Source organism: Nerophis lumbriciformis, linkage group LG06 (genome assembly GCF_033978685.3).
Source record: "Nerophis lumbriciformis linkage group LG06, RoL_Nlum_v2.1, whole genome shotgun sequence".
NCBI lineage: Eukaryota > Metazoa > Chordata > Actinopteri > Syngnathiformes > Syngnathidae > Nerophis > Nerophis lumbriciformis.
Genome location: NC_084553.2, coordinates 6,694,927 through 6,711,707, shown reverse-complemented (window position 1 = coordinate 6,711,707; position 16,781 = coordinate 6,694,927). Strand labels below are relative to the sequence as shown.

The following is a 16,781-nucleotide window of genomic DNA, read 5'->3' as shown; positions in this document are numbered from 1 at the left end:
TATTTTTGGAATTCCTGGAATTTCGGGAAAAACAGGAATTTGTACGAAAATAATAAGAAAAATGTCAAAAATGGTTGAACATGTGGAGTGTGAAGACTTTCTAGGAAGAGGTGAACATATGGATTTGGAAAACCGGGAATTCTGGGAATTCCTGGAATTTTTTTTTTACTTGGTAGTTTGATTGTCCTTGGTGAGTGGAGTGTGGGGATGGTGGAACATTTTCAATTTGGTTGAGGAATGTGCATATTGGGTAAGTTCGAAAAATAGCCCATTTATTTTCAATGGGAAAATTAATCCGGAAAACCGGAATTTTGGATTTTTTTAAATGTTTATTCACGATTCCCAGTTTTGAAACTCGAATGGTTCCAATCAGACCAAAACTGTGAGCTGTGGAGCCAAGGTTTTGGGGCAGAATAATAATAATAGGTTGTTGTTGTTTTTTTGCGTATAATCTTATAAAATTATAAGTATTCTCTTTCATCGCATATAATTTCAAAGTAAAGTTAATTGTCCTGCACGCTGATATCGTATCTGATTGATGCCGTTATCAGCCAATACTCAAGGCTCCATATCAGTATTGGAAGTGAAAGGGTTGTATCAATAATAATAGTTTTTTTCAAGGAGATGCATTTTATCCAAAAGGAGACTGAGGGCATCAAGGAACAGCCAAATGGAGACTAAGTGTCATTTAAAGCTAGTGTGAACCATCCCAAGTTACGATGCCAAGGAGAGGCGTTTGTGCTTTTGAACCGTGTCTCGTTTTTTTGCGCCCGCAGGCCATCGACTTTGAAAGCCGGAGGACCTACACGCTGAAGGTGGAGGCCGCCAACCTGCACTCGGAGCCCAGCGGCGGCGGGCCCTACAAGGACACGGCCACCGTCAAGGTCACGGTGGAGGACGCCGACGAGCCGCCCGTCTTCGCCAGGGCCCTTTACACGCTGCAGGTCCACGAGAACGCGCCCGTCAACACCGTCATCGGCACGGTCAGCGCCAGGGACCCGGACACCAGCGGCAGCCAAGTCAGGTCAGGACCCTGGAGTCACATTTCAGGACAAATGTGGATTTTAGATAATTGTATGACTTTTAGGTTGGTTTATTTGTGGTATTATTTAAAAAAAATCAATGGGTTTCTTTGTTACAAGGTGAATTATTAACACATTTCTACATATGCTTACACTTTTACCCTTGGGACCGATTGGCTCCTATTTTCCCTCCCTTAAGAACTACTTTGTAGGGTGGGGCTTTGCTACACGTCTCAAATATATTTTTATAGCTAATTGTATGACATTTGGCTAAGGTTATTTTTGGTATTATTTAAAAATAAATCAATAGGCTCCTCTGTCAAAAGGGTGAAGTAATAACATATTTCTACATATGCTTACACTTTTACCCTTGGGATCAAATTAATCCCATTTCCACTCCCATAAGTACTGCTTTGTAAGGGTGTGGGGGGCTTTGCTACACGTCTCAAATGTTTTTAGCTAATTGTATGACTTTTATTATTTTTGGTATTATTTGAAAAAATCAATAGGCTCCTCTATCACAAAGGTGAATTAATAACATATTTCTACATATGCTTATACTTTTACCCTTGGGACCAAATTGGTCCTATTGTCCCTCCCTTAAGAACTACTTTGTAGGGTGGGGCTTTGCTACACGTCTCAAATATATTTTTATAACTAATTGTATGACTTTTAGGCAGGATTATTTTTGGTATTATTTTCAAAAATCAATAGGCTCCTCTATCACAAGGTGAATTAATAACATATTTCTACATATGCTTACACTTTTACCCTTGGGACCAAATTGGTCCCATTTTCACTCCATTAAATACTGCTTTGTAGAGTGTGGGGGGCTTTGCTACACGTCTCAAATATGTTTTTAGATAATTGTAAGACTTTTAGGTAGGATTATTTTTGGTATTATTTTTTAAAAATCAATAGGCTCCTCTGTCACAAGGTGAATCAACATATTTCTACATATGCTTACACTTTTACCCTTGGGACCAATTTGGTCCCATTTTCACTCCCATATGTACTGCATTGTAGGGTGGGGGGCTTTGCTACACATCTCAAATATGTTTTATAGTTAATTGTATGACATTTGGCTAGGGTTATTTTAGGTATTATTTTTAAAAATCAAAAGGCTCCTTTGTCACAAGGTGAATCAAAATATTTCTACATATGCTTACACTTTAACCCTTGGGACCAAATTGGTCCTATTTTCCCTCCCTTAAGAACTATTTTGTAGGGTGGGGCTTTGCTACACGTCTCAAATATATTTTCATAGCTAATTGTATGACTTTTAGGCAGGATTATTTTTGGTATTATTTTCAAAAATCAATAGGCTCCTCTATCACAAAGGTGAATTAATAACATATTTCTACATATGCTTACACTTTTACCCTTGGGACCAATTTGGTCCCATTTTCAGTCCCATAAATATTGTTTTGTAGGGTGGGGCTTTACTACACGTCTAAAATATGTATGTTTAGCTAATTGTATGACATTTGGCTAGGGTTATTTTATGTATTATTTTTAAAAATCAATAGGCTCCTCTATCCCAAGGTTAATTAATAGAGTTCTACATATGCTTACACTTTTACCTTTGGGACCATTTTGGTCCCATTTTCACTCCCATGTGTACTGCTTCGTAGAGGTGGGCTTTGCTACACGTCTCAATTTTTTTTTTTAGCTAATTGATTGACATTTGGCTGGGATTATTTTTCGTATTATTTAAAAAAATCAATAGGCTCCTCTATCAGAAGGGTGAATTAATAACATATTTCTACATATGCTTACACATTTACCCTTGGGACCAAATTGGTCCCATTTTCAGTCCATTAAATACTGCTTTGTAGGGGTGGGGGGCTTTGCTACACATCTCAAATATGTTTTTAGATAATTGTAAGACTTTTAGGTAGGATTATTTTTGGTATTATTTTTTAAAAATCAATAGGCTTCTCTATCACAAGGTGAATTAGTAATATATTTCTACATATGCTTACACTTTTACCCTTGGGACCAATTTGGTCCCATTTTCACTCCCATATGTACTGCATTGCAGGGTGGGGGGCTTTGCTACACATCTCAAATATGTTTTATAGTTAATTGTATGACATTTGGCTAGGGTTATTTTAGGTATTATTTTTAAAAATCAATAGGCTCCTCTGTCACAAGGTGAATCAAAATATTTCTACATATGCTTACACTTTAACCCTTGGGACCAAATTGGTCCTATTGTCCCTCCCTTAAGAACTACTTTGTTGGGTGGGGCTTTGCTACACGTCTCAAATATATTTTTATAACTAATTGTATGACTTTTAGGCAGGATTATTTTTGGTATTATTTTCAAAAATCAATAGGCTCCTCTATCACAAGGTGAATTAATAACATATTTCTACATATGCCTACACTTTTACCCTTGGGACCAATTTGGTGCAATTTTTACTCCCATAAGTATTGCTTTGTAGGGTGGGGCTTTACTAAACATCTCACATATGTATGTTTAGCTAATTGTATGACATTTGGCTAGGGTTATTTTATGTATTTTTAAAAAAATCAATAGGCTCCTCTATCCCAAGGTTAATTAATAGAGTTCTACATATGCTTACACTTTTACCTTTGGTCCCATTTTCACTCCCATGTGTACTGCTTCGTAGAGGGGGGTTTTGCTACACGTCTCAATTTTTTTTTTTAGCTAATTGATTGACATTTGGCTGGGATTATTTTTGGTATTATTTTAAAAATCAATAGACTCCTCTATCACAAGGTGAATTAATAGATTTCGACATATGCTTACACTTTTACCCTTTGGACCAATTTGGTGCCATTTTTACTCCCATAAGTACTGCTTTGTAGGGTGGGGGGCTTTGCTACACATCTCAAATATATTTTATAGCTAATTGTAGGACATTTGGCTAGGGTTGTTTTTGGCATTTAAAAAAAAAAAATCAATAGGCTCCTCTGTCAAAAGAGTGAATTATTAACATATTTCTACATATGCTTACACTTTTACCCTTGGGATAAAATAGGACCCATTTTCTCCCATAAGAACTACTTTGTAGGGTGGGGCTTTGCTCCACGTCTCAAATATGTTTTATAGCTAATTGTTTACATTTTGAGTAGGGTTATTTTTGGTATTATTATTTTTTTCTATATTTTTTATTTGTATGTTTCAATTTTTTTATTTAAAAAATATATATATATATATAAAAAATACAAATACAAATAAATACAAATAAATACATAAAAAGGATGGTTACATTTTAAATTACATTTTTTTTCTCATGCTCCTTATTTTCCATGGTTAATAAAAAAACATATAAATAAATATTGATATTCATTTGTATTTTCTATATTTTTTATTTGTATTTTTCAAATGTTTTTTTTTTCTTTCTTTTTTTTTTATTAAAACAATATATAAAATAATACGAAATAAATAAATAAAAATTACGGTTACATTTCAAATAAAATATAGTTCCCTCTTTCTCCTTATTTTCCATAAATCATAAAAAACATATATTTTTAATAAATAATAATCATTGATATTGACCGATATGAAACACTTATATTGTGATACAGTTTTCCCCAATATGGGGATTTTTATTCCGTTTCGTCATAAAAAGCAGTGAAGTCTGTAAAACTCTGCGTTGAATTCTAATGACATGAATAAACCACGATTTTTCTGGTTTTCTAGATGCATGGAAAACATCGTACGAACCTGTTTTTGTTGTTGTTGTTTTTTTTACAGACGAGACTTAAGTTACATTTTTATTTTCTATATTTTGTATTTATATTTTTCTTTTTTTTTTTTCAATAAAAAAAACATACAATAATAAAACAAATAAATAAATAAATAAAAAAGGACGGTTACATTTCAAATATATTTTCCTCCTTCTCCTTATTTTTCATAAATCATTAAAAAATAATGTTTTAATAAATAATAAATAATTACTGATATCGACCGATAGAAAACACTTATATTGTGATACAGTTTTCCCCAATATGGGGTTTTTAGCTCCTTTTTGTCATAAAAAGCAATGAAGAGTAAATCTATTCTAACGATATGAATAAACCCGGATTTTTATGGTTTTCTATTTGTGTGGAAGACATCGTACGAACCTGTTTTTTTTTACAGACGAGACTTACATTTAGAAGTTACATTTTATTTTCTATATTTTCTATTTATTTTTTATTTTTTATTTTTTTTCTATAATAAAAAATATGTTAAAACAATTCAAATAAATAAATAAAAATGTCGGTTTTATTTAAAATTAAATATATTTTCCTCCTGCTCCTTATTTTCCATAAATCATAAAAAATAATATATTAATAAACAATAAATAATTACTGATATCGACCGATATAAAACACTTATATTGTGATACAGTTTCCCCCAATATGGGGATTTTTGCTCCTTTTTCTCATAAAAAGCAATGAAGAGTAAATCTATTCTAACGATATAAATAAAACCAGATTTTTATGTTTTTCTAGATGCGTGGAAAACATCGTACAAACCTGTTTTTTTTGTGTTTGTTTTTTTACAGACGAGACTTACATTTAGAAGTTACATTTTATTTTCTATATTTTTTCTTTTTTTTCTTTTTTTTTTCTTTTATTCTATAATAAAAAAATATGTTAAAACAATACAAATAAATAAATAAAAAGGACGGTTTTATTTTAAATTCAATATATTTTCCTCCTGCTCCTTATTATCCATAAATCATAAAAAAAAAAATATATTAATAAACAATAAATAATTACTGGTATCGACCGATATAAAACACTTATATTGTGATACAGTTTCCCCCAATTTGGGGATTTTTGCTCCTTTTTCTCATAAAAAGCAATGAAGAGTAAATCTATTCTAACGATATGAATAAACCCGGATTTTTATGGTTTTCTAGATGTGTGGAAGACATCGCACGAACCTGTTTTTTTTTTTGTTTTTTTTTACAGACGAGACTTACATTTAGAAGTTACATTTTATTTTCTATATTTTTTATTTATTTTATTTTTTTCTTTTTTTTTTTTCTATAATAAAAAATATGTTAAAACAATTCAAATAAATAAATAAAAATGTCGGTTTTATTTAAAATTAAATATATGTTCCTCCTGCTCCTTATTTTCCATAAATCATAAAAAATAATATATTAATAAACAATAAATAATTACTGATATCGACCGATATAAAACACGTATATTGTGATAAAGTTTCCCCCAATATGGGGATTTTTGCTCCTTTTTCTCATAAAAAGCAATGAAGAGTAAATCTATTCTAATGATATGAATAAACCCGGATTTTTATGGTTTTCTATATGTGTGGAAGACATCGTACGAACCTGTTTTTTTGTTGTTGTTTTTTACAGACGAGACTTACATTTAGAAGTTACATTTTATTTTCTATATTTTTTATTTATTTTTTATTTTTTTATTTTTTTTCTATAATAAAAAATATGTTAAAACAATTCAAATAAATAAATAAACATGTCGGTTTTATTTTAAATTAAATATATTTTCCTCCTGCTCCTTATTTTTCATAAATCATAAAAAAATAATGTTTTAATAAATAATAAATAATTACTGATATCGACCGATATAAAACACTTATATTGTGATACAGTTTTCCCCAATATGGGGATTTTAGCTCCTTTTATGTCATAAAAAGCAATGAAGAGTAAATCTATTCTAACGATATGAATAAACCCGGATTTTTATGGTTTTCTATATGTGTGGAAGACATCGCACAAACCTGTTTTTTTTGTTTTGTTTTTTACAGACGAGACTTACATTTAGAAGTTACATTTTATTTTCTATATTTTTTATTTATTTATTTTTATTTTTTTTTCTATAATAAAAAATATGTTAAAACATTCAAATAAATAAATAAAAATGTCGGTTTTATTTTAAATTAAATATATTTCCCTCCTGCTCCTTATTTTCCATAAATCATAAAAAATAATATATTAATAAACAATAAATAATTACTGATATCGACCGATATAAAACACTTATATTGTGATAGAGTTTCCCCCAATATGGGGATTTTTGCTCCTTTTTCTCATAAAAAGCAATGAAGAGTAAATCTATTCTAACGATATGAATAAACCCGGATTTTTATGGTTTTCTAGATGTGTGGAAGACATCGTACGAACCTGTTTTTTTTGGGTTTTTTTACAGACGAGACTTACATTTAGAAGTTACATTTTATTTTCTATATTTTTATTTCTTTTCTTTTTTTTTTTTTTTTTTCTATAATAAAAAATATGTTAAAACAATTCAAATAAATAAATAAAAATGTCGGTTTTATTTTAAATTAAATATATTTTCCTCCTGCTCCTTGTTTTCCATAAATCATAAAAAATAATATATTAATAAACAATAAATAATTACTGATATCGACCGATATAAAACACTTATATTGTGATAGAGTTTCCCCCAATATGGGGATTTTTGATCCTTTTTCTCATAAAAAGCAATGAAGAGTAAATCTATTCTAACGATATGAATAAACCCGGATTTTTATGGTTTTCTATATGTGTGGAAGACATCGCACAAACCTGTTTTTTTTTTGTTTGTTTTTTACAGACGAGACTTACATTTAGAAGTTACATTTTATTTTCTATATTTTTTATTTCTTTTCTTTTTTTTTTCTATTTTTTTTTCTATAATAAAAAATATGTTAAAACAATTCAAATAAATAAATAAAAATGTCGGTTTTATTTTAAATTCAATATATTTTCCTCCTGCTCCTTATTTTCCATAAATCATAAAAAAATAATATATTAATAAACAATAAATAATTACTGATATCGACCGATATAAAACACTTATATTGTGATACAGTTTTCCCCAATATGGGGATTTTAGCTCCTTTTTGTCATAAAAAGCAATGAAGAGTAAATCTATTCTAACGATATGAATAAACCCGGATTTTTATGGTTTTCTAGATGTGTGGAAGACATCGCACAAACCTGTTTTTTTTTTGTTTGTTTTTACAGACGAGACTTACATTTAGAAGTTACATTTTATTTTCTATATTTTTTATTTATTTTCTTTTTTCTTCTATAATAAAAAATATGTTAAAACAATTCAAATAAATAAATAAAAATGTCGGTTTTATTTTAAATTAAATATATTTTCCTCCTGCTCCTTATTTTCCATAAATCATAAAAAATAATATATTAATAAACAATAAATAATTACTGATATCGACCGATATAAAACACTTATATTGTGATAGAGTTTCCCCCAATGTGGGGATTTTTGCTCCTTTTTCTCATAAAAAGCAATGAAGAGTAAATCTATTCTAACGATATGAATAAACCCGGATTTTTATGGTTTTCTAGATGTGTGGAAGACATCGCACAAACCTGTTTTTTTGTTTTTTGTTTTTTTACAGACGAGACTTACATTTAGAAGTTACATTTTATTTTCTATATTTTTTATTTCTTTTCTTTTTTCTTTTTTTTCTATAATTAAAAATATGTTAAAACAATTCAAATAAATAAATAAAAATGTCGGTTTTATTTTAAATTAAATATATTTTCCTCCTGCTCCTTGTTTTCCATAAATCATAAAAAATAATATATTAATAAACAATAAATAATTACTGATATTGACCGATATAAAACACTTATATTGTGATAGAGTTTCCCCTAATATGGGGATTTTTGCTCCTTTTTCTCATAAAAAGCAATGAAGAGTAAATCTATTCTAACGATATGAATAAACCCAGATTTTTATGGTTTTCTAGATGCGTGGAAGACATCGTACGAACCTGTTTTTTTTTGTTTGTTTTTTTACAGACGAGACTTACATTTAGAAGTTAAATTTTATTTTCTATATTTTATGTTTATTTTCTTTTTTTTTTTTCTTTTTTTCTATAATAAAAAATATGTTAAAACAATTCAAATAAATAAATTAAAATGTCGGTTTTATTTTAAATTAAATATATTTTCCTCCTGCTCCTTATTTTTCATAAATCATAAAAAAATAATGTTTTAATAAATAATAAATAATTACTGATATGGACCGATATAAAACACTTATATTGTGATACAGTTTTCCCCAATATGGGGATTTTAGCTCCTTTTTGTCATAAAAAGCAATGAAGAGTAAATCTATTCTAACGATATGAATAAACCCGGATTTTTATGGTTTTCTAGATGTGTGGAAGACATCGCACAAACCTGGTTTTTTTTTTGTTGTTTTTTACAGACGAGACTTACATTTAGAAGTTACATTTTATTTTCTATATTTTTTATTTCTTTTCTTTTTTCTATTTTTTTTTTTCTATGATAAAAAATATGTTAAAAAAATTCAAATAAATAAATAAAAATGTCGGTTTTATTTTAAATTAAATATATTTTCCTCCTGCTCCTTATTTTCCATAAATCATAAAAAATATTATATTAATAAACAATAAATAATTACTGATATCGACCGATATAAAACACTTACATTGTGATAGAGTTTCCCCCAATATGGGGATTTTTGCTCCTTTTTCTCATAAAAAGCAATGAAGAGTAAATCTATTCTAACGATATAAATAAAACCAGATTTTTATGTTTTTCTAGATGCGTGGAAAACATCGTACAAACCTGTTTTTTTTGTGTTTGTTTTTTACAGACGAGACTTACATTTAGAAGTTACATTTTATTTTCTATATTTTTTATTTATTTATTTATTTTTATTTTTTTCTATAATAAAAAATATGTTAAAACAATTCAAATAAATAAATAAAAATGTCGGTTTTATTTTAAATTAAATATATTTTCCTCCTGCTCCTTATTTTCCATAAATCATAAAAAATAATATATTAATAAACAATAAATAATTACTGATATCGACCGATATAAAACACTTATATTGTGATAGAGTTTCCCCCAATATGGGGATTTTTGCTCCTTTTTCTCATAAAAAGCAATGAAGAGTAAATCTATTCTAACGATATGAATAAACCCGGATTTTTATGGTTTTCTAGATGTGTGGAAGACATCGTAAGAACCTGTTTTTTTGTTTGTTTTTTTTTACAGACGAGACTTACATTTAGAAGTTACATTTTATTTTCTATATTTTTTATTTCTTTTTTTTTTTTTTTTTTTTTTTTTTTTCTATAATACAAAATATGTTAAAACAATTCAAATAATTAAATAAAAATGTCGGTTTTATTTTAAATTAAATATATTTTCCTCCTGCTCCTTATTATCCATAAATCATAAAAAATAATATATTAATAAACAATAAATAATTACTGATAGCGACCGATATAAAACACTTATATTGTGATAGAGTTTCCCCCAATATGGGGATTTTTGCTCCTTTTTCTCATAAAAAGCAATGAAGAGTAAATCTATTCTAACAATATAAATAAAACCAGATTTTTATGTTTTTCTAGATGCATGGAAAACATCGTACAAACCTGTTTTTTTTTTTGTTTGTTTTTTACAGACGAGACTTACATTTAGAAGTTACATTTTATTTTCTATATTTTGTATTTTTTTTCTTTTTTTTTTATAATAAAAAATATGTTAAAAAAATACAAATAAATAAATAAAAAAGATGTTTTTTTTTTAAATTCAATATATTTTCCTCCTGCTCCTTATTATCCATAAATCATAAAAAAATAATATATTAATAAACAATACATAATTACTGATATCGACCGATATAAAACACTTATATTGTGATACAGTTTCCCCCAATATGGGGATTTTTGCTCCTTTTTCTCATAAATAGCAATGAAGAGTAAATCTATTCTAACGATATGAATAAACCCGGATTTTTATGGTTTTCTAGATGTGTGGAAGACATCGTACAAACCTGTTTTTTTTTACAGACGAGACTTACATTTAGAAGTTACATTTTATTTTCTATATTTTTTATTTATTTTTTATTTTTATTTTTTTTTCTATAATAAAAAATATGTTAAAACAATTCAAATAAATAAATAAAAATGTCGGTTTTATTTTAAATTAAATATATTTTCCTCCTGCTCCTTATTATCCATAAATCATAAAAAAATAATATATTAATAAACAATAAATAATTACTGATATCGACCGATATAAAACACGTATATTGTGATACAGTTTCCCCCAATATGGGGATTTTTGCTCCTTTTTCTCATAAAAAGCAATGAAGAGTAAATCTATTCTAACGATATAAATCAACACATATTTTTATATTTTCCTAGATGCGTGGAAAACATTGCACAAACCTGTTTTTTTCTTCGTCTTTTTACAGACAAAACTTTCTTCTCCCTTCAAAGCTTTTCTCAAACAATTATGCAAACTTCCCAACACTTCGACCTCCGCGGGCGCTCCCATCCCTCCACCGCCCGCCCCAAATTACAGTCCCCGTTCCTCATCACGTTAAGTTCAAGAAGAGGTGCACAAAGCTTTTCATTCTCTATAATGAGTTGTTTAAGTGAAAAAAGTTTGACACTGAAGCAATTAAACGCCTTCAAGCGCCTGACCTTTAGAGACGGCGCCTCAGGTACCTTTTTGCCGATGGCCGACCACTTAAGGACTGCTCTCATTTCCACGAATGTGGAAGGAGAAAGTAGATTATGAGTTGAAGGCGCAGAAACTTCCTCCTCGTCCTCCTCCGCGCCCCGCACAGCGACGACAAGGTCACCTTGGCGACGCAATTTCTCTCCGTCTCGGCATTTCATTAATTCCCCCGGCGACTCGCTGACCGCATTCAAGGCGACGACACGCAACAGGTTGTGTGTAATTGTGTGGCGGGCACAGAGCAGGCTGCCTTTCATTGATTGGACTTTTTCTGTCCCTTTTCCGTGTTTACTGAGGACATTGCTGCTGACGGAGGCAGGACGTGCCTCCAGTGGTCAAAAATGACATTACACCAGAGAGGTGGGTAGAGTAGCCAGAAATTGTACTCAAATAAGAGTACTGTTACTTTAGAGATTTATTACTCAAGTAAAAGTAAGGAGTAGTCACCCAAATATTTACTTGAGTAAAAGTAAAAAGTATGTTGTGAAAAAACTACTCAAGTACTGAGTAACTGATGAGTAACCTGTTCGTTTCGTTGGAACCAGTTCTCTCGTTTAATGATGACGGCAACAAATAATGCACAAAAACATAAAAATAGCAATGAGCAAATTCATAGCCAGGAATATCTCTTAAGCAACTAAAACAATAATATATATTAAATAATACATGAACATAAAAAAAATAAGGCAAATTGAGCCACAACAACTTAATAGCACCAATGGAGATTGTCTGATATTTTGTCATGGCTGCAGATCAATCAATAAAGGTTCATCTTTGTCGCAACATTGTTCACTGCTTCACTGTGCACCCCGCCCTCGTCCCTATTTGAGCGTTATAACGTTAACAAGTTAATATTCATTGAAATAAATTCAAAACATTTTTTTTACCTAACGAAAATATAGGCCTAGTCTTTCTAAAACATTTTTTTAACTTCTTAAAAGTCTCGTTCTGCTTGCTGCAACTGCGCACACAACGTGTGAGGAACGCGCTCCTGATCTGAGGGCATTGGCAACAATAGTCAACACTTTCTTAATGGAAATGACAATAATATTATAATAATGATAAATAATATTATCACGCATTGAATGTCTGTGCTGCATTGGATCAGTCTCCTTTCTTTAACAGGCAAAAGCTTTCTAACCTCACTAATGCCTTGCATCGTCTAGATTAGATGTATAACAACGGGCGGGTGGCGGGCGGGTGTGGTTTTGATAAAATGTTAGTTCGGGTGAATGGCGGATGGATGACGACATTTGTGATGCGGTTGTGGATGAAATAATTGCCTATCCGCGCATCTCTAGCGGATAGGCAATTATTTCGTTGTTATATATCTAATATAGACGATGCAAGGCATTAGTGAGGTTAGAAAGCTTTTGCCTGTTAAAGAAAGGAGACTGATCCAATGGAGCAGAGACATTCAATGCGTGCCACGCATTAATATCTCTTGGCCACGCATTAGTGGCTAAGATATATTAATGCGTGATAATATTATTTATCATTATTATAGTATTATTGTCATTTCCATTAAGAAAGTGTTGACTATTGTTGCCAATGCCCTCAGATCAGGAGTGCGTTCCTCACACTTTGTGTGCGCAGTTGCAGCAAGCAGAACGAGGCTTTTAAGAAGTTAAAAAAATGTTTTAAAAAGACTAGGCCTATATTTTCGTTAGGTAAAAAAACAATTCTGAATTTGTTTCAATGAATATTAACTTGTTAACGTTATAATGCTCAAATAGGGACGAGGGCGGGGTGCACGGTGAAGCAGTGAACAATTTTGCGACAAAGATGAACCTTTATTGATTGATCTACAGCCATGACAAAATATCAGACAATCTCCATTGTCAACGACAGGCAGGAAAATAAAGATGAACACATAGCCTATGTTGTAGGCATAGGCATAGGCTCATACGTTTTTAAGTTGAAATAAAAAAAAATTAAAAAAAATGTGCCTCATAAGCCTTAGGCTGTCAATTACGCGCACACACTTAAATGATACAATAACATATGTATGTCATCCCTATTTAAACAAAAAAAAATTAAATAAATAATAATAATAAATTACCTGCAATTTATTGGCCAAGGCAAATAGCTGGTCTTTTTTCCCCTGGTCTTTAGTATTCCCTTTTTTAGTTTGTCGTGTACCACGTTTGCTGCCGGCGTTGCCATCTTGTTTTTTTTTTTCTGTCGTATTGTGTTGTGGTGTGTTCGTTTTTTGTATGTGGGTAACAACATTTAACTATGTATATATATTTCCGAATTGGTTCAACCGCCACCCGCCCGCATCTATTTAAAATCTATTTTTTTCGTCATGTCACCCGCCCGACCTGCGGATTATCCGCGGACTCCGCGGTTGTGTCCGCGCATCTCTAATATATGTATATACACATATATATATATATATATATATATATATATATATATATATATATATATATATATATATATATGTATATATATATGTATATATATATGTATATATATATATATATATATATATATATATATATATATATATATATATATATATATATATATATATATGTATATATATTTATATGTATACATACCTGCCAACTACTTCGGTTTTCCCGTAATTAGTACGGTTTTCATCAACCTATTCCGGGTTACGGTTGCAGTGATAAAAAGTACGGTTTTTCATTAATTAAAAATATATATTTTTTAAAAAGTTTTATTCACGAAATCGCGTAACAACAATGACACTGCTTCCCGTAACTTCCTATCGAGCCATTCCAAACGCCATGCGCGAGGCTATTTATAGCACCGCTGCCAAGCACGAGGCACCAGTTGGATGGCGTCACATTAGTGCCAAAAATCCGAGCGCATAAAAACTGTTATCGCGCGCTGATTCTCCACTTCGTGCGCGCGCGCGACACCATTTTGCGCGCGCGTGGTGCCTTTTAGCGCGCGCGCGGTGCCTTTCTGCGCGCTCTCTGTGTACTCCTGGCATCTCTCCTCGCGCTGTCATTTTTCTTTTTGGCACTTTGGGGGCGGGTATGCTTAGACGGCCTCTTCTTTCTGATTGGTCAGGCGAAAAACGCTGAAAAATGCTCAGAGCCAATCAGAAGTATAGCAGGGCGGGTCATCGTCAATATGTATCAAGATTTACGGAGGAAGAAGTGGATAAAAAAATGTCGCGCGCTGATGAAGGTTATTTCATACCACATAAACACAATACAGGGTAATACAAAATGTGACCCAAATAAATAATAAGACAACAAACACCATAATCACATCTTTCAGCCAGAACTGGTCCACCAGCAATAACATCCAACCATAACATTATTTTATATTATCACTTCTTCTTGAACATTTGTTTTCTAATTTATGGAATTTCTTTTGATTCAGCCATAAAATTAATGAAATAATCTTTGAATTTTGTTTTTAAAATGTTAAAAATAGCCTTTTAATAATGTATTCTGAAACAGTTTAAAATAATCAGAGAACTGACTAACACTGACCCTACACAACTATGTGGCACAATTAAGTCTTTTTTTTTTTTTTTTAAGCGAAAGAGGTAATTTCAACAGGTACAGCATCCTATGTCATATCTACATGTAATAAGATTTGTAACAAGGCAAACCGTTTGTAAATTGGTCGAAAATCGAGCAAGTTATGGTAATTTAATTAGTACATGTACCATTGACATCAATGTAATGATTGAGGCTAGATGTCCGAGGTAAGATGGCTACAACGTTGCTACGCTGGAGAATGATTGGTCATATGAAAAATGCTCACAGCCAATCAGAAAGGAGGGGCCGTCTAAGCATACCTGCCCCCAAAGTGCCAAAAAGAAACATGAGAGCGTGAGGAGAGATGCCAGGAGTACACAGAGAGCGCGCAGAAAGGCGTCGCGCGCACCGCATAAAAGCACCCCGCGCGCGCAGCAAGGAACCACGCGCGCGCAAAATGGTGTCGCGCGCGCGCACGAAGTGGAGAATCAGCGCGCGATAACAGTTTTTATGCGCTCGGATTTTTGGCACTAATGTGTCGCCATACAGTTGACATTGTTTCCAAACGAGCGAACGATCATGGAATCAGCCGGAGAAAAATCGCAAACGAGTCTTAAACCGAAAAGAAAACTGCAGTCATTCCGTGAAGAATATTCAAAAGCCTATCCGGGAATAATTATCCGTTCCAAAAAAGGGTGAAAACCACGCGAATTGCACCTTGTGCAGACAAGATTTTTCGATCGGACACGGAGGAATTAGCGATGTAAAAGACCACGTTGGGACAAAAATACACAAGTCTAATGCCGTTGCTAGCGATACAAGTGGAAAACTTTCAACGTTTTTCGTCGCCCAAACAGTGATGGTTTTAGCAACATTTTAACCTGTCTGAATGCTAATAATCATTTTGCGTCGGGGGGGAAGCCCTTCTGAACCCCCCACCAGGACTTTGTCCTGGACTTACCGGGGCCTGCGGCCCCTGGACCCTGGCTACTAGGTTTTTCTGATTTCAAAAGTTGGCAGGTATGTGTATATATATATATATATATATATATATATATATGTCTTAATAAGGTTATCCAAAAAATAGTGCTCGATACCGTAGTAGAGCGCAATATATGTATGTGTGGGAAAGAAATCACAAGACTATTTCATCTCTACAGGCCTGTTTCATGAGGGGGGGTACCCTCAATCATCAGGAGATTTTAATGGGAGCATTCGCATACCATGGTTTATATAGGGCACAGAGTGGGTGGGTACAGGCTGGCCTAGGGGCGTGGTGATTGGCTCATGTGTTACCTAGGAGGTGTTTCCGTCTATGGCGGCATGTTGTTACAATTTCGCTGCGCTTGTTGAGGGATGACAGGTCTGGACGGTAGATAATAAACAGTTTCTCTTTCAAGCATAGGTTGCATCTTTTATTTTCCACTATTGTAAGGTGTGCTGGATGCAAGAATTTGCCATGTTATTGAATATTCAACATTATTGTCTTTGAGGTCCCAAATGTGTTTGCTGAGTTCTGTGGTACTTCGCAGGTTTTTGTTCCTGAAAGAAGCCTTGTGATTGTTCCATCTGGTTTTGAATTCTCCCTCGGTTAATCCTACATATGTAATACGCAAGGACATTAACACATCCGACACATATGTAGGATTGTTAATGTCCTTGCGTATTACCAATCTAAGGTAATACGCAAGGACATTAACACATCCGACACATATGTAGGATTAACCGAGGGAGAATTCAAAACCAGATGGAACAATCACAAGGCTTCTTTCAGGAACCAAAACCTGCGGAAT

General features: G+C 31.9%; 1 protein-coding gene across 3 annotated transcripts in view; it reads left to right on the top strand.

Moving 5' to 3' along the window:
• The window catches only part of cdh8 (cadherin 8), a 409,796-nt gene that overhangs the window by 338,736 nt on the left and 54,279 nt on the right, over positions 1 to 16,781 (top strand). For all 3 annotated transcript variants that reach the window (XM_061963666.2, XM_072913334.1, XM_072913333.1), the window contains exon 7: positions 777 to 1,024. In XM_061963666.2, coding sequence (XP_061819650.2) covers positions 777 to 1,024 — 248 coding nt within the window. The remainder of the gene's footprint in view (positions 1 to 776; positions 1,025 to 16,781) is intronic.